General features: G+C 51.7%; 1 protein-coding gene across 1 annotated transcript in view; it reads right to left on the bottom strand.

The window, feature by feature from the left end:
* LOC136570838 (zinc finger protein 271-like) overlaps positions 1 to 20,337 on the bottom strand; it is a 430,233-nt gene that overhangs the window by 100,079 nt on the left and 309,817 nt on the right. Inside the window, exon 6 of the mRNA XM_066571243.1 lies at positions 9,881 to 10,218. Within this exon, the coding sequence (XP_066427340.1) occupies positions 9,881 to 10,218 (338 nt within the window). The remainder of the gene's footprint in view (positions 1 to 9,880; positions 10,219 to 20,337) is intronic.

Genomic DNA, 20,337 nt, shown 5'->3' with positions numbered 1-20,337 from the left:
CGAGAAAATCAAGGAAAGCGGACAGAAAACCCTAGTGACTGTTCATCATGACATAGGAAAAATACACCGGGTTATAGAGAGGGTAAAGCAAGATGGCGAGCACAGGTGGTGGGATACCCTGTTCGGGTGGTCTCCTACTACCACAGGTGTCCTAAACAGTATATGCCACCCCATTGTTGTTCTTGTGATTCTGATTGTGCTTGGTTTTATTTTGTCAGCAGTTCTATTCGTTATGAATTGGAATATGATGAAAAAGCTAAGGAAATTAGCATCTATAATTAGTGCACATAGCTTAACTGATGAGGAAACTCAGTTAACGCTCACTAGGAAGGAACTAAAAAGATTTAATTAACAAAATTGGTAAAAAAAAAAAGGGGGATTGTAATAAGTAGCAGTACGTTTGTTCATTAATTAAATCAATAGCTAAATAATTATACAATATAAAAGCAATGACTAAATAGCTAAAACCACTTGATTCTTAAATGTGCAGCCACATATGGTTGCTTAGCTTGCAGGAATTGTATAGTGCTTTGGGAATTCCATGGTAAAGATACACCTTATAAGGAAAAGTTCACCCAGAGGTCACAGAGGAAGGCTGTAACAACAATCCTTAAACTCGCAAGAATTGCTAAGGCTTGCAGGAATCGTACAGTGTTCTGAAAATTCCACTGTCTAGATATGCCTTATAAGGGAAAGTTCACTCAGCGGTTAAAGAGGAAGACTTGGAGCCTTCATCCCATGACCACCAGAAGGCAGAAAAAGACCCCCTAGCAACTGAACGAGCAAGCTCAAAAGACAGACCACGTCATCCCTGGGAGAAGAAGGCAATAAAAGGCGAACTTTGGGGATAGGAACGGTGCGAGCCTACAGGAGCGGAGACTCCCAGCCGCCCAGCGCTGAACTTTGCTTATTCTCACTTGCATAATAATAAAAATAATTATATGATCCTTAAATCCAGTGGACTCGTTTATCACAGAAGGGACTCTAAAGAGCTTGGAAGCTTCTTCTCAGCAAAGTCCCCAAGAGGCAAGGCTGGGTGGGCAGGCTGTGCAAGATGACCCATACCGGACTCTTGGGAAGGGTAGTAATGATGGCTCTAATTGCTGGTGGAGCTCTGGGGAGCCCAGGAGAGCCGTGCAGTGAGTGCTACCAACCCCTCTATGAGGAGGAAGAAGTGAGCTCCTTGTCTAGAGTCCATCAATTCTAACCCTACTTGTGCTAACTTCTCCCAATTGGTCCTTTGTCAAGAAGATAAGAGAATGTATTGGATAGCCCAGAATACCGCCACTTTTAGGCAGCAACTCCTGGGACAGTGCCCTGTAGGAGAAGCCTGGTTGCGCTTTGAATGTGATGCTGCTGAAGCAAGCCTGGTAGATCTGGTCAAAGAGAAAGAGAAGGTAAAAGCAATAAGAAAACAAGACCATTTAGAGATACCCCGAGGTAAGAACATTTTCATAGAAGATTCAGTAGAAAGAGTCAGCCACGAACTAAATTTAACCGATTGTCGAGTTTGTACCCAGATGACTGAAATTTGGCCATGGGAAAAGATTAATCTAAGGCTATTAGAAATCTTAAATTGGATACGGAATAACTCAGAATTTAGTATTAAAGGGTACAATAGGCCAGTAAAAAGAATGGTCTGTAAAAGGTATCTAGCAGTAAAGAACTCTGCTACCTGGTGGATCAGGAGATCCAAATAGATTTTGGTCTGTTGAAAGGAAAGAAAAGAACAAGTGTATCTACCATGAAGCATATGAATTTTATGAATGTATTGAAGAAGGGATAAACCCCTTTTGGAGAATGAAAGACATTTCTAAATATTGGGAATGTCCAACAGAAGCTAAAAACACATTTTTGGGGAGCCCCTAAACACCAGTTTTTGATCTATAGTACTATAGAATGCACTAAATTGCCGAGAAGCTGGTCTGGCAGCTGCACCGCTAGAATGATAAAACCAGCTTTCTTCTTATTACCCAAAGAAACTGGATCAAGTTTAGGAGTTCCTATACACAATGATTTAAGAGAAACCAAACAGAAGAGGCAAAATGCAATAGAAATTGGCAGAATCCAAGATTCTAAGAGCCAGGTTTGGACCCCAAGAAAAATTATCAAGACTTATGGCCCAGCCACCTGGGCTCAAGATGGGTCCTGGGGTTATCGGGCCCCGATATCCATGTTAAACAGAATCATCAGGCTTCAGGCAGTATTAGAGATGAAGAGAGCAATCATTAGAAACCTCTCCAACAAGATAAAAAACTAGCATGTGTAAGTAACCAAGAACGGACTCCTACACTTGATTCCAGTTGCTGGGATAACCTATGGATTTTCAAAGGAGATTGGTGGAAAAAAGTAGCTTTCTTCACTGTGTGTACACTTGCTGGTTTGCTCTTTTTACTATGCTTACTTCCCTGCTTCATTAAAATGGTAGTATCTGCCAGGCAGACCAACCTAAAGATCTCTAAAAAAGTTAACCTGAAGAAACCAGGAAAGGGAACAAAGTTAAGTAGCCATGATTATCAGAGTGTTCAAGAAATTTATAATCAATACAAAAAATTAAGGAAATTCTGTGCTTATGAGTCAGAAATTGCAAGTTGATGCGAGCTTAAGCCCGATCAAAGAAAAAGAGGGGGGACTGTTATAAGTAGAAAAAGCTGCCAGGTTTTTTTAAAAGGTGTCAGAGTGAACAGGTTGGACCAGTTGCTGCCAGGATGGAGTTCTAACTGTTTGTTATTGTAATCAGTAGTCCTTTTAGTTACCTACTCCTTTTGTCAGTACCACCCTGACTGCTGCCAGGTGGATGACATGGCGGGGGGACATGGGAGGGCATGCAAATGACCTTGGAGCCAGCATGCCACGGGACAGCCACCCCTCCAAACTTACCAAAAGACCCCAGAAACAATGAACCAACACAGAATTAAGAGATCAAAGTGATGTCTGGATGTCTGGAACAAAGCCCAGAGCCTGCAGAGATGCTGAGACCCTTTCTTTGCCCCTTGCCCTCGCCAAGGAAGGACATCAGCTACAGGCAGGAACCTGGGAGTGAAACTGAAAAAGTGAACAAGGGATTTTTCCTGACACTCCCATGAGGATGGAATCCCCAGCTCTGGCCACAGACCAGTGGACAAAGCTGCACTCTTCCTCCTCCTCCAAGTCACCACTGGGAGCAGTGGCAGCGTGAGCGTGAACCCGTCAGCTCTCCCCCCAGAGCTCATCACTTGTAATAAAGGCATTAAAAAGGAGAAAAGTCTCCTGCCTGTGTTTATTTCACAGTGGTGCTCAGATCACTTTCTCACAGCTGGATTGGAGGTCAGGTGCTGCCATAGTAACAAGCCGACCCTCCCAAGTGCCCCAGCTACTGAGGCCACCCTGTGATAACAATGCAAGGGAGAGGGAAAACATAACTATACAACTGCAAAACTTCTCTTAACATATACTTAATATTTGCCCCTTACTTGGGAGAGTCAACCATGGCATTACTGATCTGTAACAAAGATATTGACCCTTGTTCTGTCACGTCGAGGACCCAAAAATCTCCCAAGATGGGGTTGGGAGGCCTCACCACATAACCAGGATGTAGAGGCTGATGGCTCTGGGCTCAGTTGTGTGCAGACTGAGGACAGGAGTAGCCTGAAAGGAATTGGAGGGTGGTTCCACAGATGCTGGAGTTTTTCTTCATTGTATGAAACAAGCAGAGAAAGAAAGAATGGCACCAAGGGTGTGGAGTGCCCCCGCCCCAGGCGGCGGGGATTCTACCCAGACAGAGAGCATCGGGCGAGGGGCGTGATTGAACGAAGATTCCACCCCTCCACCCTGTGGAGCGTGGCCCTGCAAGCCCGGGAAAAGACACTCCACCCCATCTGGCCAAAATAGGAATGGCCCCAGAATGTTCTTCCTTTTCTGTGCCCTCATTGCTTTAAATTCTACTGCAGTGTCCCCACCTTATTTTTTTCCATTGGTTGTGCTCCTTGATCCACCCATTTGCAGTCCCCTGCTCCTCCTGCTATTGGACCCTGACCCTAAACTCCACCCCTACCCTGTCATGTGAAACCCATGACCCGACCCCCGCCCCTCATTTCTTGTCTTGTTCCCGGGCTCAAGAGAGGGTCCTGGATTTTGCTAAAGCCGGACCCGTCCTGTTGCATTCCTGTCCCTGTTGGTCACCGGTGGCTGCCTGAGGTCTGAGACTCCGGGGCCGGGGGAGTTGTTGTGGCCCTCGCTGGGGCGGAATGCAGCACAAGGGCAGCTGGGGAGGCCCAGAGTGGCACCAGGAGAAAGGAATTTCCCTGCCAGGGCAGGGCTGTGGTGCAGCACGTCCCCAGCAGGAGCCTGGAGCAGCCCAAGGCTTTGTGTGGGCAGGCAGGGGCAGGCAGGAGGCAGAGCTGCCAGCAAAGGAAGGGCCCAGCCAGCTGGGGCAGCCAGGGGATGCCGAGAGCCTGCAGGGACAGAGACGCAGGGCAGGGACACCGTAGGACAGCCTGGGCTGCACAGGGCACAGGGATGGGCAGCAGCTGCAAGACAGCCCTGCCAGAGCCAGCTTGGGCAGCACCTTGGCCATGGCTGCTGGGCCTGGGCCTGAGCCGTGAGGAGGGGACAAGTGACCCTTGCAGGCCTGGGGCCTCATTGCCTCCTTGTCCCTGCTCAGCAGCCTGGCAGGGGCCGCCCCATGCTCCTGCCCTTGGCATTGCCCATCCCCACATGCCAGTGCCCATCCCGGGAAGAGCCCTGAGCAAGGAGGGAGGGACAGGATCTGCCTGGCCAGGGCTGGGGCTCAGGCCTTGGCCCTTTGCATTCCTGAAACACATCCAGGTTTGCTCAGCACCAGAGACACCTTTCCCTTGCTTGTCCCCAGCTATCATTACTATCTCCAGTATTCTGCTCTACTTGGAACTTAGGGACACTTTCTCAGTCCTGTCCCTCAGTGAGACCCATTAAAAGTTAAAGAAAGTTTGGACTTGGAATCTGATTTTGAGTTCTTGAGAAGTCTTTGAGCCCACTCTGAGGGACTGGCTCTGATGCAAAGAGCACCAAAGCCCCCGAGGGTCATTACAGTCCTGGTGCTGTGTCTGTGCTGCTGAGCTGGGCCGGGCTCCTGGCCCAGAGGCAGCTCCTGGCAAGGGCAGCAGCGCTGCAGAGAGACAGCTCTGGCCAGGAGCAGCTCCTGTGCACAGCCCAGCAGGGCTGGGGCACTGCCAGGGCCCCTCAGGGACACCAGCAGGGCACAGAGCTCACAGGGCTCAGCACTGGCAGGGGATGTGGGATGTCCCAGAGAGGGCTGTGTCACAGTGGCGCCTCTGTGGCTGTGTCATAGAGGCACAGAGCAGCTGGGATGTCAGCAAGGGGCTGTGTGACAGCACAGAGTGGGTTCTGTGAGATCACAGATTGGGCTATGACATCACAGAGTTTGTTGTGTGAGGTCATTGAGCAGCTACAGCATCATAGAAGAGCATCAGGGAGCAGAATGGGCCCCTGTTATCCAGGAGGAGGCAGTCAGAGAACTGCTGAGCTGCTTGGATGTTCATAGATCCCTGGGAGCAGATGGGATCCACCCCAGGGTGATGAGGGAGCCGGCAGCTGAGCTTGCCAAGCCAGTCTCCATCATTTACCAGCAGTCCTGGCTCCCTGGTGAGGTTCCAGATGACTGGAAGCTGCCCAATGTGACACCCATTCACAACAAGGGTGCAAAGGAGGATCCTGGTAATTATAGGCCAGCCAGCCTGACCTCAGTACCCGGTAAGGCAATGGAACAGTTTCTAGTGAGTGTCATCACCCAGCGCTTCCAGGATGGCCAGGGGAGCAGAGCCAGCCAGCAGGGGTTTAGGAGGGGTAGGTCGTGTTTGACCAAGCTGGTCTCCTTCTATGACCAGGTGAGCCTCCTGGTGGATGCAGGAAAGGCTGTGGGTGTTGTGTGCCTGGACTCCAGCAAGGCCTTTGGCACTGTCTCCCCCAGCACACTCCTGGAAAAGCTGCAGCCCAGGGCTGGGACAGGAGCACTCTGTGCTGGGTTCAGAACTGGCTGGATGGGCCCAGAGAGTGGTGGTGAGCGGTGCTGCATCCAGCTGGGGCCAGGCACCAGTGGTGTCCCTCAGGGCTCTGTGCTGGGGCCAGCTCTGTTCAATATTTCTCTTGACACCATGGATGAGGGGCTTGAGTCTTTCATTAGTAAATCTGCAGATGACACTAAGCTGGGAGCGTGTGTCCATCTCCTGGAAGGTAGGAGGGCTCTGCAGGGAGACCTGGAATGGTTGGAGGGAGGGGCAGAGTCCGATGAGATGAAGTTAATTAAGTCCAAGTGCCGAGTCCTGCATTTTGGCCACAATAACCCCTGCAAGGCCAGAGGCTGGGGACGGTGTGGCTGGACAGTGCCCAGGCAGAAAGGGACCTGGGGGTGCTGGTTGGCAGCCGGCTGCACATGAGCCAGCAGAGTGCCCTGGTGGCCAAGAGGGCCAAGGGCTCCTGGTGTGGATCAGGAACAGTGTGGCCAGCAGGAGCAGGGAGATCATTCTCCACCTGTACCTGGCTCTGGTGTACCTGGCATTCTTGCCCTGTACTGGCACCGTACCTTGAGTGCTGTGTCCAGTTCTGGGTGCCCCAACTTAGGAGGGACATGGAGGGGCTGGAGCGTGTCCAGAGAAGGGCAACAAGGCTGGGGAGGGGTCTGGAACACACATCCTGTGAGGAGAGGGAGCTGGGGTTGTTCAGTCTGGAGAAAAGGAGACTCAGAGGTGACCTTACCACTCTCTCCACCTTCCTGAAAGGAGGTTGTAGTCAGGTGGGGGTCAGTCTCTTTCTCCAGGCAGCAACTGACAGATGCAGAGCACACAATCTTTAGCTGCGCCTAGGGAAATATAGGTTGGATATTAGGAAGAAGGGTTTTCACAGAATGTGTGATAAAGTCCTGGATTGGTTTGCCCGGGGAGGTAATGGAGTCACCATCTCTGGATGTGTTTATAAAAGGCTGGATGTGGCACTCAGTGTCATGGTTTAGTTGAAGTGTTTGGGCATGGGTGGGACTTGATGGTCTTGAAGGTCTCTTCCAACCCAGTAATTCTCTGATTCTGTGATTCTGGGATTTGATGATCCCATTGGGTCCCTCCCAGCTCAGCCCCTTCTGCAATTCTCATCCTTTGGCTCAGTCTTTGTGTTCCCTCAAGGTGCTGGCAGAGCTGTTGGGGACACGGCAGAAGTGGGGCAGCCCCAGTGTTCCCCTGTGTGTGACACCCCAGCAGTGACAGCCCCAGTGTCCCCTGTGTGTGACACCCCATTGGTGACAGCCCCAGTGTCCCCTGTGTGTGACACCCCAGCAGTGACAGCCCCAGTGTCCCCTGTGTGTGACACCCCAGTGGTGACAGCCCCAGTGTCCCCTGTGTGTGACACCCCAGCAGTGACAGCCCCAGCGTCCCCTGTGTGTGACACCCCAGCGGTGACAGCCCCAGCGTCCCTGTGTGTGACACCCCAGTGGTGACAGCCCCAGCGTTCCCCTGTGTGTGACACCCCAGCAGTGACAGCCCCAGCGTTCCCTCCCTGCAGTCGCTCCAAGGGAAGCGTCCAGAGCCGCGTCCAGTCCATGGAACTGAGCGGCCACTGCCCACCCCGGCCTGGGCTGATGTGGATTCCTCTGCACACAGCTCGGGGAAGGTCCCCCTGGCCACCTGCACAGTGCCACAGACAAGTGTCAGACACAGTCACAGAGCTCTGCCCAGAGCTTCTAGGAAGAGAGAATTAAAAAAAAACCCAAAACCATATAAACCAAAAAATAAAAAAAAGAAGAACCAAAAAATGAAAAAAACAATAAAAAACCAAACAAACCATATCAAAAGAAACCCCAGCGCCATAACCAAACAACCAAACCAAAACAACAACACAAATGAACCAACCAAAACAGAACAAAGAATAAAAAACTAAATCAAGCCAAACCAACCAAATAAACAAAAAAACAAATCAAGAAAAAGAGAACTCCCTCCAAGTAGAGCTGTTCCATCCTTCAGTTGTCACACTTGCACTCACACAAGACCTGGGGCTGCAAAAAAAGAGAATTGATTGGGCACATTTGCAGGAAAAGCAGGTTTAGGACAGGCTCTCAGCAGAACTGTTCTCAGGTGAGCCAAAAAGGCCCCTTTGGCAGCTGCAGGGCCATTGGAAATGCAGAGCCTCAGCCCACAGGGCAGGGAAGGGCTCTGAGTTCCCCTCCCCTGACACTAAACCCTGTTCCCAGGCTGCTTCACACTCAGGATTCTGCAGTAGGACTGCACAGAGCTGAGAGTGGCCTCTGGCTTTTCCATGTTGTGTGTCCTAAAGCTGCCTGGGAGAAGAAATTTCGGGTCAGCTCCGCTGGCACAATCCCTGCTGGCACAGGGCACAGCCCCAGGAAGGGCTTTGCGTGCCGTGGCTTTGCTGCAGGCAAGGAAAGCTCCTGGCTCAGGGTCACCTTTGCTGCTCAGCCAGAGCCCCGAGTGCCCCAGCAGCAGCAGAGAATGGCAGCAGCACCAAGGGCAACCATCACCATTGCATGGCAACCATCCCCAGGCCCCCGTTGCTGTGGTCAGTTTCCATGGCAACCATCACCAGCTCCCTGTTGCTATGGTCAGTTTCCATGGCAACCATCACCAGCTCCATGTTGCTATGGTCAGTTTCCATGGCAACCATCCCCAGCCCCTGTTGCTATGATCAGTTTCCATGGCAACAATCACCAGTCCTTGTTGCTATGGTCAGTTTCCATGGCAACTATCACCAGCCCCCTGTTGCTATGGTCAGTTTCCATGGCAACCATCACCAGCCCCCTGTTGCTATGGTCAGTCCCTCGGCAGCTCCATGGAGACCCCATGCCAGGGGTGGTTGCCATGGAAACCAGCTCAGGCCTGGAGCCGGAGCCCGTTGCCATGGCAACCATTGGCAGCCCCATCCCCAGGCTCATGGGATCCCAGAAGCACAGAATTGGCTGAGCTGGGAGGGACCCATCAGGATCCTCCAGTCCAACTGCTGGCCCTGCACAGGACACCCCAACAATGCCAGCCTGGGCCTGGCAGCGCTGGCCAAACGCTGCTGCAGCTCAGAGAGCCCTGGAGCTGGGACCCTTCCCTGGGGAGCCTGGCCAGGGCCCCAGCAGCCTCTGGGCAAAAACCTTTTCCTGACATCCAACCTGAGCCTGCCCCGACTCAGCTGCAGCCGCTCCCTCCACTCCTGTCCCTGGGCACCAGAGGGAAGAGGTTCCCACAGCCCCAGCCAGGGACCCGCTCCCAAGGCTGCTGCCATGGCCACCAGGGCTGGCACCAGCTGGGATGCTCGGTTTCCACCTGCTGGGGTTCAGGAACGGGATTCCTCAAATTCCTGCTCCCGCTAAAACCGCGCTGCCCTCGCTGCCCTCCCACCTCCCATGGAAAGCACAAAAGACAAAGATCCCAGGCTGGGATAAGAACAATTTCCTGGGAATAGCAACGACATAAAGAACAAACAGGAACAGAAATAATATTGGTAACAGAAGGGATAAGAAAATCTATTTACAGAGAAAACTACATCACCAGCGACTGGCTCTTCCCAGCCACGTATTCTGTCCTGCCTGGAAAGGACACCTTTCTTCTCAGGGAGAGAGAGAGTCCCTTTCCTGCCCCTGGCAATGACCTGAGGTGGGAGTGACTGTAATGACACGGCCATGGCCAGACCCTCATGTTCTTCCATCTCCCATCATGTCATTGGCAGGGGCAGGAAAAGGGACAGGTGTCTTCCCATCATGGATCACAGGGAACATGGACCACCAGAACTCTTCCCAACGTGCGTCCTCCAATAGGGGATGAAGCTGGAGCAGTGCATGAAGCTCCTCCTTCAGTTGAGTCATTCCAGGGCTTCCCTTACCGGTGCCTCTGTTGGTGTTTGTTCAAGTGAGAGCTCTGGCTGAAGCTCTTCCCACACTCAGAGCACTTGTAGGGCCTCTCCCCGGTGTGGATGCGCCGGTGCCTGACGAGGGTGGAGTTGTGCTTGAATCCCTTCCCACAGTCAGGGCAGCGGAAGGGCCTCTCCTCAGTGTGAATCCGCTGGTGCAGGAGGAGGTGGGAGCTGCTCTGAAACCTCTTCAGACACTCAGGACACTGGTAGGGCCTCTGCCAAGTGTGGATGCACTGGTGGATGATGAGGGTGGAGCTGCAGCTGAAGCCCTTTCCACACTTGCCACGCTTGCCACACTCCTGAGGCCATTCCCCAGTGTGGATCATCTGGTGGCAGATCAGGCTGTTGCTCTGCCTGAAGCTCTTCCCACACTCCAAGCTGCTCATGGGCCACCAGCTCCGAGCTCTGGCTGAAGCTCTGTCCACCTTCCTGGCACAGGGTGGCTCTTTCCGCCTCAGAGCACCCTGGGCTGGGCTTGCAGCCCCTCCTTGTGTGGGATCTCCAGGGATTTTCCACCCTCTTGCATTCCTGTGCTGTGGAGTCACTCAAAAGAGCCTCTTCCATCAGATTATACCATGGGGATTTGTCCTCCCTGGTGTCCATCCTCAGCTCCTGGTCTGGGGGAGGAAGGACAAGGAGAAGATGGGATTTGCCTCCATGCCAGAGGGAAGGAGATCCTCCCAATGTGTCCCTGGCAGGACGGCATCGACAGCAGGATTGTCCTGCAGCCAGGGCCCGTGCTGGGCTGGGAGATGGAGCAGGAGAGAGGGGGAAAGGGGCACTGACTTCCTCCTCACCTGCCTGCGTGTCCTGGGACATCTTCCTCTTCCTCACAGCCTCCTTCTCCATCCAGCCAAGGTTTGGGAAAGAGAAATCCTGGTTTGGGGAAAAATACAATGGATGAGCACATTGGGTTAGGGGGTTTCTACTGCCCAAGCCCATCCCTAGAAGTCACTGGGAATCTGCCACCCATATAAACCTCCAAAGCACCAAGATTCAGGCCCCCAAAATACACAAATGACCAAGATGCAGCAAAAACACCCAGCCCTCAGTTTCCCCTCTCTGGTCTCTCCGCTTTGGGCTCCTGGAGGCCCCCCCTGTCTGGGTTGCTCCAGTTCAAGTTTGTATTGGTGTTCCCCTCTCTGGGCTGCTGGGGCTCCTGGCAATCCCGCAGGTTCCCCTTCTCTGGGCTCACCACTTTGGCATCACAGGCGTCCCATGGGTCAGCACTGTCCAGGGTCCCTGTTTCAGGCTCCTGGGGTATCCAGGGGTCCCCCCTGTCCATGCTCCCAACATGTCCAGGCTTCTGGAGCACCCCCAGCTCTCGTATTGCCCATTTCTGCTCCCCCAGTGCCGGTTTCCCTGCTGCCCTGCCGGTACCGGGCGATCCCCACGTGGCTCTGGGCTGGCAGTGCAGCCCCTGGCCCGGGCAGATCATTCTGCTCTCTGACACTGTCTACCAACCCAAGAGGACAGTTATCCTGTAGGCAAGTCTTCCACTAAAGACTGAGGCAAAGAAGGTGTTAAGCACCTCTGCCTTCTTCTCATCTGCGGTTACTAAGTCCCCTCCCACATCTAATAAAGAACAAGGGTTGGTCCTACCCTTCCTTTTGCCATTAATATATTTGTAAAAACATTTTTTTATTATCCCTTACAAAATGTCCCAAGTTAAGTTCATACTGAGCTTTGGCCTCCCTAATTTCTTTCCTACGTGCCCGAGCAACCCCCTTAAATACTTGCTGAGAGACCTGACCCTCCTTCCAAAGATGATACATCCTCTTTTTATTCCTATGTTCCATCAAAACCTCCTTGCCCATCCAGGCTGGACGTTTGCCTCATCAACTCTTCTTTCAGCACACAGGGACAGTCTGTTCCTGTTCCCACAAGATCTCTGTTTTGAAGCACACCCACCCTTCCCAAACTCCTTTGTTTTTAAGGGCTGCTTCCCAAGGAACTCTCTGAATAAGTCTGCTAATCAGGCCAAAGTCTGCCCTCCAGAAGTCCAATGTAAAAGTCTTATAGATGTTCCTCCTGATTTCACAAATATTGGGAACTCTATAATTTCATGCTCACTATGCCCCAAGCGGCCTCCAACCACCACATCTCCCCCCAGCCCATCTCTAATCCCAAACAACAGCTCCAGCATAGTCCCTCCCCTGCTGGGCTCACTCACCAGCTGTGACAAAAAGTTGTCCTCCACACACTCTAAAAACTTGGAGGCTGCCTCTGAATTCCACTTCTCCAGAGGCTTGTTCAGCCTTCAGCTCTTCAGTTCAGGAATTCAGTGCCCCAGAGCTCATTAACATTCAGCACACCTTAACAAGCTGAGCCTCTGGGAATAATCTGATTTACATTTCCAAATCTTTCGTGGTTAATTGGACAGATTTCAGAACTGCATTCCAAGTGAATATATTATATTTACAAAGACAGTGAGGAAATATTTTTTGGTCCTGTTTAGGTTTTCCTGTAAATTCATTGATATGTGCAATCTCCAATTGATACTGAATCCAAGTACCTCCTCATGCATTTGGAATAGATATGAAAATCAAGACCCTTTATGTCTGACAATCAATCAGACTCTGTCCCTACCCCCATCCCACCATTTCCCCCATCCAAGCCCTGGCACTCAGAGCAGCCTTGTGCAAATCTGAGCTCCCTCCAGCCCAGGCTGGACCTGCAGGTTTCAGCTCCTTGGCTCCAGTTCCCCCCGCTTTCCTTGGAGAAGGAGCTGCCAGAGACCAGAGGGATGTTCATTTATTGTCAGCCAGCAAAGCCAAGGGAAGGCACAGCTCGGTAAAATGCAAAAGTCATTCATTTCCCTGGCTGTGCCCTGCACCTGATCCCCACAGCCTGTCCTGTTTCCTTCATCCCTGCATTGCCAGGCACTTTCTGGGACAAGGGAGCTCTGCTCTGGGGATGGAGCAAGGTCCAAGTGCCACCATTGGAGTGGGAACCACAACTCATCAGGTTTGTGTCCTTTGGGGGTCAGGAACTGGTGGGACTCAGAGGCACAGAAAGTTTCTCTTCAAGGCCAGCAGGCCATAGTTGAACAGGACACAATTTAATAACAATCACGCTCCTCCCTGAGCTATGTGCAATGTCCCAGTAGTGTCTGATGAGGGCACCCTCCACAGGTGATTTCGATACTAAAATTAATTTTAGACAAATGTGGTAATAGATATAAACACAATTAAGTTCTTGTATCAGGATGCTCATCCTGGTGTGGGGGTGTCGTGAACGGCGGGAGAAATGCGACACACTATATGCATGAATAGCAAATCTCAAAGTTTATTGAAAGCGTACACATATTTATATTGGTGTTAATGAAGCTTATACATATTGCAAAAGCTGAGCTCATCATTGGTTAAAGCACACTTAGATTAACTACACCTACTCTTATCTTCTAACAATTATTTTGCTTCTATATTTGCATTCTTCTAACTTCTCTACCTAAGATAACTACATTTTCTGGCAAGCGATTTTCTCCCCCGTCTTCTCGTTTCAGAGAAGGTCACTGTGACCTTTGTCAGTGATTGGACACTGGTTGCTCAGTTCCCAGCTTGTTTCTCCTATCTTTATCTATTGGTATCACATCGAAATGTCTTTTCTCAGCTAACCAATTATTCAAAAAGCTCTCTACATGGGTGCACAACAGCTCAAACAATTCCTGATTTGCAAAGCTGCCAGTGGTGGATGGAGAAGGGAGGTCAGGCTGCTCTTGGTGCTGAGGAAATGCTGAAAGCAGCCTGACTCATTTCATCTCCTCATGCCCTGGCTGAGCTCCCCTCTTTCCCCTCCCACCCATTGGCTTTTGTCTCTGGGTGAACCAGAATCTTTTGCTTGCTGAAAGCCAAGGCACTCCTTGGGGGGAAAATGTTCTCTGGGCCCCAACTCTTCCTTGTGGTTGATCCTGAAGGACCCAAAATGGTGGCCCTGCAGCCAAGAGTGGTGTGACACTGACACCGAGCAGCTCCAGCAGCCCAAGTTCTACTGACATTGGCAGTGATGCAAAAGCACAGAAATCCTCTCACACTGTGGCCTCTGGAACTAGAACAGGCTTTGGTTTCTCCTGAAGGCAAATCTTAGGGAATCCTGTCCAAGTGATCATGGTATTCCTGTGTTCTCTTTAACTGTCCCTTCCCTGACAGTGACGAGTCAGAGCCCATGGACAGAGTTCTGGCCACCCCACAGGGTGGGCCCTCCAAGGGAGCCCCATTCCTGCCAACTCCAGCTGAGAACACACCCAGCAGTTGGTGACATGCAGCACTTTGCCTACCCTGATCTTTACATTTTCATAGCTCATCATTACATTTTGATGACTAACCCCTTGGTGAAACACTAGAGGTGTTTGTGGCAGACAAAGATTCTGGCTGACTATCAAGAACACCTTACAGACATCAGTAGTACTTTAGTGACACCGTTCTTCATTCTTTTTTCTCAATCTCATTCACATTAGGAACAAGAATTCTGTGGTCCATGGAGCTGGCACCTTTTTAATTCCAGAATAATGCCCCCAGGCCCTTTGCTGTTCAGCTTTACCATGTTGTCTGGGGCCAACAAGGCTTGGGGGGGCCCTTTCCCCTCTGGCTGGAAGGGGCCGGGTCCCAGTCCCTGAGGGGCACCCGGGCTCCTGGATGCAATTCCTGTGCAAGTCCCTCAGTGTCACAGCAGCCTTCACATGGAGCCCTGTGGATCAGAGCATTTCCCAAAGGGGCCCTTGGGGCAAACAGGCAGATCTGGTCTGGCAGCATGTGTAAAACAATATCCTGTTAGATCTACTTGTTCTCACACACAATCCTTGGCTGCAGGGACACATTCCCATTGTTCCTGCCCAGGTTTCAGGACTCAGAGTTGTCTTTCCCAGGAGCTGCTCCTTCAGCTGCCTCGGGAGGGCCTTTTGGCCTCTGGACCCACACTCTGGCTCCATTATTAGGGCTGCTGGATCCACACCCTTTATCTCCACAAACAGTGGTGACTGGAGCTGGATCTCCTTTTTTCACAGTTGTTCTTAAAATTGCAATATTGATAATTGTGCTACCCTGTCACGGGGTTGAATAATCCAATCTTGTTCACTATTGTTTAACAGAATTACTGTAATTTCTCCTGGATATTCTGCATCAATTCCTCCTGCCATGACAGGAACACTTTGCAAGGCCAAGCTCCAAGGGAGCAGTTACCAAAGCAAAGTGTTCTGGAGGAATCTGAATTCCTGTTGCAGAATTGATAGCTCTCATTTGCTTTGAATTTATCCTAATTAATTCCAATGCATGAAGGCCCAGCCCTGCAGCCTCTGGGCTGGCCCTGCCAGGGGCCATCACAGCCAGAACAATTTCCCAGGCAGCCCAAGTCTCACTGCCCATGGTTGGATTTGCCAACTGGGGGCAGCCGTGCACAGCCAGGGGGTTCCCATTTCCCCAGTGGGCCATTGTTGAGGGCATGGGGCACATCTGGGAGATGGGTTCTCCATGGGAAAAGGTTCCCATCTCCTCATTTTTCCAAATGCTCTTTTAACAACCCCTTCACCCATGCAACCAATCCTGCAGCTTGTGCATAGTCTGGTACATGAAAAACCCTGCAGGCTTAATCACTGTATTTTTCACAGGAACAGACAAAGCATTCTGCATCACAGTATCAGCACACCCTGTAAAAATCGCCAATTTCCTCCCTTCCTCCTTTTTTCATTGTATACAATCTCACAAAGTTGACCACTGACATTAGGGTCCTGGCCAATCCTGTTCTGTAGGGTATTTAGTGTTACATCCCTGAGCAGCCAAAGCTACCAAATTAGTAATGTCAGCACTATTTCACATTATTCCTATTTTTTATGTAGATATTGATATAGACATATCGAAATATAGATACATATTAAAAATATATAACTACACATATAAATATATATATTAATGTCTTATACTATAAATACGTATATAATGATACAATATATCAATATTTCACTTGCACAAATCCATCTGAGCTCAAGAAATAAACCTTCTTCTGTTGCTCCATGTGGGAGCATTCCAACAATAATTGTTCCTTCTGAAGGTGCTGTTTCCAATGTACTCTCAACAAATTCATCTTTGTCTGCCCAAACACACAAGGTCTTTTCCTTTTCCATATGCAACTTTTGGATGCATTTGAAGACATCCAGGGCTGCAGCTTCTTTTACCCGACTGCCCCACTGCTCCCACGGGGCTCTGACCTCAGCCCACTCCAGAGCCAGGGAACTCCAGGGAAGGGCTTCCCATCTGGGAATTTCTGATGGCACTGATTCCTCACATTGACACTGAACAAGTGACATTTTGTTGGGATCTGGCCAGACTGTGCCAGTTTGGTTTCACCAGTGGGCGAAGTCAGCACCAAAGACACAGATTCCAACTGAAGGAATCAGTGTCATTTCCTGCAGTTCACAGCAGCAAAGAATCACAAAAGGAGCAGCTCAGCAATGCACCCAATCATCCCCACCAAAGATTGCCTGCAGTGACTAAGAAAGATCCAGCAGCATTTACCCTCAGCCTTTACCATGCCCCAGATGCACACAGCAGCTGGGGAAGCTGTCACAGCCAAGGGCTGCAGAGCCACTCCTGGGCACTGGCAATTCCTGCAGGGGCCTCCAGCCCCAGCTGAGGCTCCAACCCCGCTGGGAGAGGGCCCAGCTCTGACAGTGCTGCATGAACAAACTGACAGCACTGCTACTGTGGCAACATCTGGTTTCATCCTCCTCTTGGGCCCCTCCCAAAGCCTGGCCAGGGCTCAGGGAGGAACCAAGGGAGCTGACTTTGACCATACAGCCCCAAACAAGGCCAGATGTCAGATTTCATGGCCTTGTCTGGCTTCTAAATACACAAAGGTCCATACATGTTTCACTAAGGAGTGGCTACATCTATCACAGTGCTAATGACCATGCATATTTCATTAGGGAGCAGATACAAAGATAACCTTTGCTTGGAAGGTTCATCCAGAGGCCACCTTTGGCTCAGGGCCTGCTGTTCAGGCCTCACTCAGGGCTGGTGTCCAGGCCTTGGCACTTCAGGGACGTGCTTTAGTGCTGGGCTTGGCACTGCTGGCTGAGCGGCTGCACTGGGTGAGCTCAGAGGGCTTTTCCAACAGAAAGGATTCTGTGATTCCATGATTCTATCCACTGCCTTCAGCTGGGGCTATTTTAGCAGCATTACTTTGCTCCAAAAGTCTCCTATTGCCCAGCTCCTGTGGCCTGAGGCTTCAGCTCCTTCAGCTCCTGGTGCTGAGCTGCTCATGCTGAACGAGACGACTCGGAGAGAAGAACACAGTCCATCCAATTCCTTCTGGGACACGCAGAGGGGAGGCTGTGCAAACAGGAGCATTGGTTGCTGTGGCCTCCTCTCTGCCCTTCACGCCTTTCAGCGCTTTGAACCAGCCAAGAGCTTTCTCCAAGAGTGCAATGGAGCAGCTGTTCCTGCTCCCGGGCCTGGCTCTTCCCAGTCTCCGCCCTTGCCTGGTTCTGTCCCTCTTGCTGTGCCCTCTGTTCCCCCAGGGCTCGCTGGCTGCTGCCCAGGACTGTGGCACTGCACAGATCCAGTGCTCCAGAGCCTCCTTTCTGTGCCCTTGGAGCTGCCTGGGCACAGCAGCCTTTTCCATCTGCAAGCTCCCCATGGACAGGGAGTGCCCAGCTCCGTTCCTTGCACAGCCTCCAGGAGCCCAGGGCTGCCATCTCAAGTCCCTGCTGGCACTGGGGGCTCCCAGGTGCCTCAGGCTGCTGTGACACCGCTGCACACGGGAGGGAACAGGGGCAGGGGCTGTGCTGAAAGTCAGCTCCATCTGCTGCTGCTGCTGCTGCTGCTGCTGCTGCTGCTGCTGTGGGGTCATTTGTGCAGCCCTGGCCCAGAGTCAGGGATCAGATCCTGCCAGTCTCTTCCAGCCCTGGCTGCTCAGAGTTTGGGCCTCGGAGCCTCAGGTGGCCAAAGGCAGCTGCTGCTGGTCCCTCTGTGTGCCCGTGTTCAGCAGTGCTGCTCCATCAGTCTGTGCCCAGCAATGGGGAAAAGCCTCAGCCCTGCAGGGCCAGGAGCTGCCGGGCTCTGCCTGAGCAGCTCAGCCAGCAGGAAGGGAGCTGCTCCACACGGGAACCAGGAGCAAAGGACACTCCTTTTGTAGGACATGTTTTCTGTTAAAAAAAAAAGAAAGACAAAGAAATTAATAAATCACAGAAGAGAATGTGAAAGATAAAAACAAAACCCAAGTGTGTAAAGAAAAATAGTGCATAACTTTGGATTAAGAGGTAACTGATCTTTCTTAAAAAGAGAACTCAGGTATTTATTTTGTAAATGTGGTAATGGCATGGATCCATCTTACTGGCCTCAGTAACCTTTTTAAAAAAGATTTTGGGGTTTGTTTCCAATACTGCAATTTTGAATTGTGGTGAAATTGGTGTGAAGGAAGAAGAAATTGCTTTGTGCCCTGCCAGCTCCAAGCAGGATTGGGAATCTAAACTCTGTCAAAGCTCAAATCCTTGAGAAGATGACCTTCCTTCTCAGCCTGGGAATGAGCTGCACATTCCCTTTGAAACTGCCAGGGATTTCTTAGAGTCACAAAGTCCCACTGACAGCTTTTTGCTCTGGTTTGGCAGTGCAGAAGGGCAATTCTCCATCCATCAGCTCCAGACTGCACTGCCTCAGGAGCACTGCCCACTCACCAGCTTTGGCCCACTCGTGGCACTTCTAGAGGAGGAAGAAAGTGCAATTGCACAATTCCAGCCAATCAAGAGGGAAGAATGGGACAGACAAAACACCCTGTGCAGATCCAGGAGTTCAGCTGGGACTGTGGAGAGTTTGGGTCCTTGCCAGTTGGATGTGTGTCCCCAGCTGCAATCTCTGGGCCTGCAGCAGAGTCTCACTCACCTGCCAAAGCAGAAAGCTCAGGCGCTGTGCTCGCAATGGGCTCATCTGATGCAAAGCTGTCAGAGCAATGTGAGGGCAGAGCCAGCCCAGCTGGGCCCAGGGCTGAGCCCAGCAGAGCCCTGGCAGAGCCCAGAGCAGCCTCAGCAGCCGCAGAGCCCGGCTGCAAGGAGAGAAAGCAGAAACCGCCCATCAGCTGAGGGCTCCTGTCCCCTTGTGCCAAGGCCTGCAGTGCCCAGGCCATGCTGGCTGTGCCCAGAGCTGTGCCCAGAGCTGCCCATCCCTGCTGCCTTTGGCAGCAGAGCAGGAGGACAGGACATGTGCCCAGGCTGCAGCCAGCCACGGCACATCCAGCCCTCAGCAGCTGCCCAGAGCAGGATGCTCCTGTGCTCGCTGCCATCTCCCAAAAGCTCTGATCCCACCCTGCCAAGCACACAGGAACCCACCTCACGCCACCCACGGCTGGAAGAAAAGCTGCTCCCAAACAATGTCCTCAGCCTTCTCCAAGGGCACGGCCCATCCACACCACAGCTGCTCCCAAGCACTTCCCCATCCACACTGGACCACCTTGATCACTTCCTCTGGAAAAACAAACAACACATTCTTGAAAAGAGATTAGAGACAAAAAGGCAAAACAAGAAAAACAGTAAAAACTCTGTCAGGGCCTTGAGGAAGGCCCAACTCCTCCTACATAGCTGAGGGAAGCCCACACTTTCTCTCTTCCCCCCTGCACTGCCCCCCAAAATCACGGTGGTCCCAAAGCAAACAAGGGCTGCTTATGGCCTCTGACAGCCAATTGCTCAGGGCTCGCCAGCGCCCCAGCCCCTCAGGCTCTGCCCCAGCCCAGCCAAGCTGCCCGGCAGCAGCTCCAGGGCAGCCCCATCCAGAGGCACCTGGGAGCCCTCAGCAAGGCAGGCAGCAGCACACGGGCAGGAGGACACGGATGGCGCTTCCTGCCTGGCACAGGGCTTGTGGCCATCTCCAGGCACCGCTCTGGCAGGGATCCCCGCAGCTCCGGCCCTGCCCAGCCGCTCTGGCGGCACCACAAAGGCTTCAGCAGAACCACCACAGGCCAAGGGGCTTCTGGCCATTTCCCCTTGCCCACTGCACGCCTGGGCAGCTGGCTGAGCACAAGCACCCTTTCCCCCTTCAGGGCCTCACCACCCCTCAGCCTGCTGTGCTGCTGAGCACAAGCACCCTTTTCATCCTTTCCTGCCTCTTGCCCTGCACACCCTGGGCAGCAAAGAAAAGCTCCTGGCAGTCTGTATATCATAACACATTCTAGAATTGAGGTATTTACAGTAATCTATAATATATAATAATATATATAATTATAATATACTCTAGAATTTATTTATTTATAATATAAACAAAAAATGGAAAAGAAGAAAAGAAAAATCTTGAAGAAAAAGAAAATTACCCCTGGCTCAGGTTGCCCCAGCAAAGACAGCCTCCCAGATCAGCTCTCCTCCTCAGTCATCCGGCAGAGCAGGCAGCCGAGCCCCGACAGGCGAGGCCGAGTCCTCCATGCCCTGCGCAGCTGATCTTGCAGCCTCTGCATGGTGGAATATCGCCCACGCTGTATTGCCAGGAG

Source organism: Molothrus aeneus, unplaced genomic scaffold (assembly GCF_037042795.1).
Source record: "Molothrus aeneus isolate 106 unplaced genomic scaffold, BPBGC_Maene_1.0 scaffold_40, whole genome shotgun sequence".
NCBI classification, from domain to species: domain Eukaryota; kingdom Metazoa; phylum Chordata; class Aves; order Passeriformes; family Icteridae; genus Molothrus; species Molothrus aeneus.
Note: the sequence above shows the minus strand (reverse complement) of the source record. Positions and strands in the feature narration are given on the sequence as shown.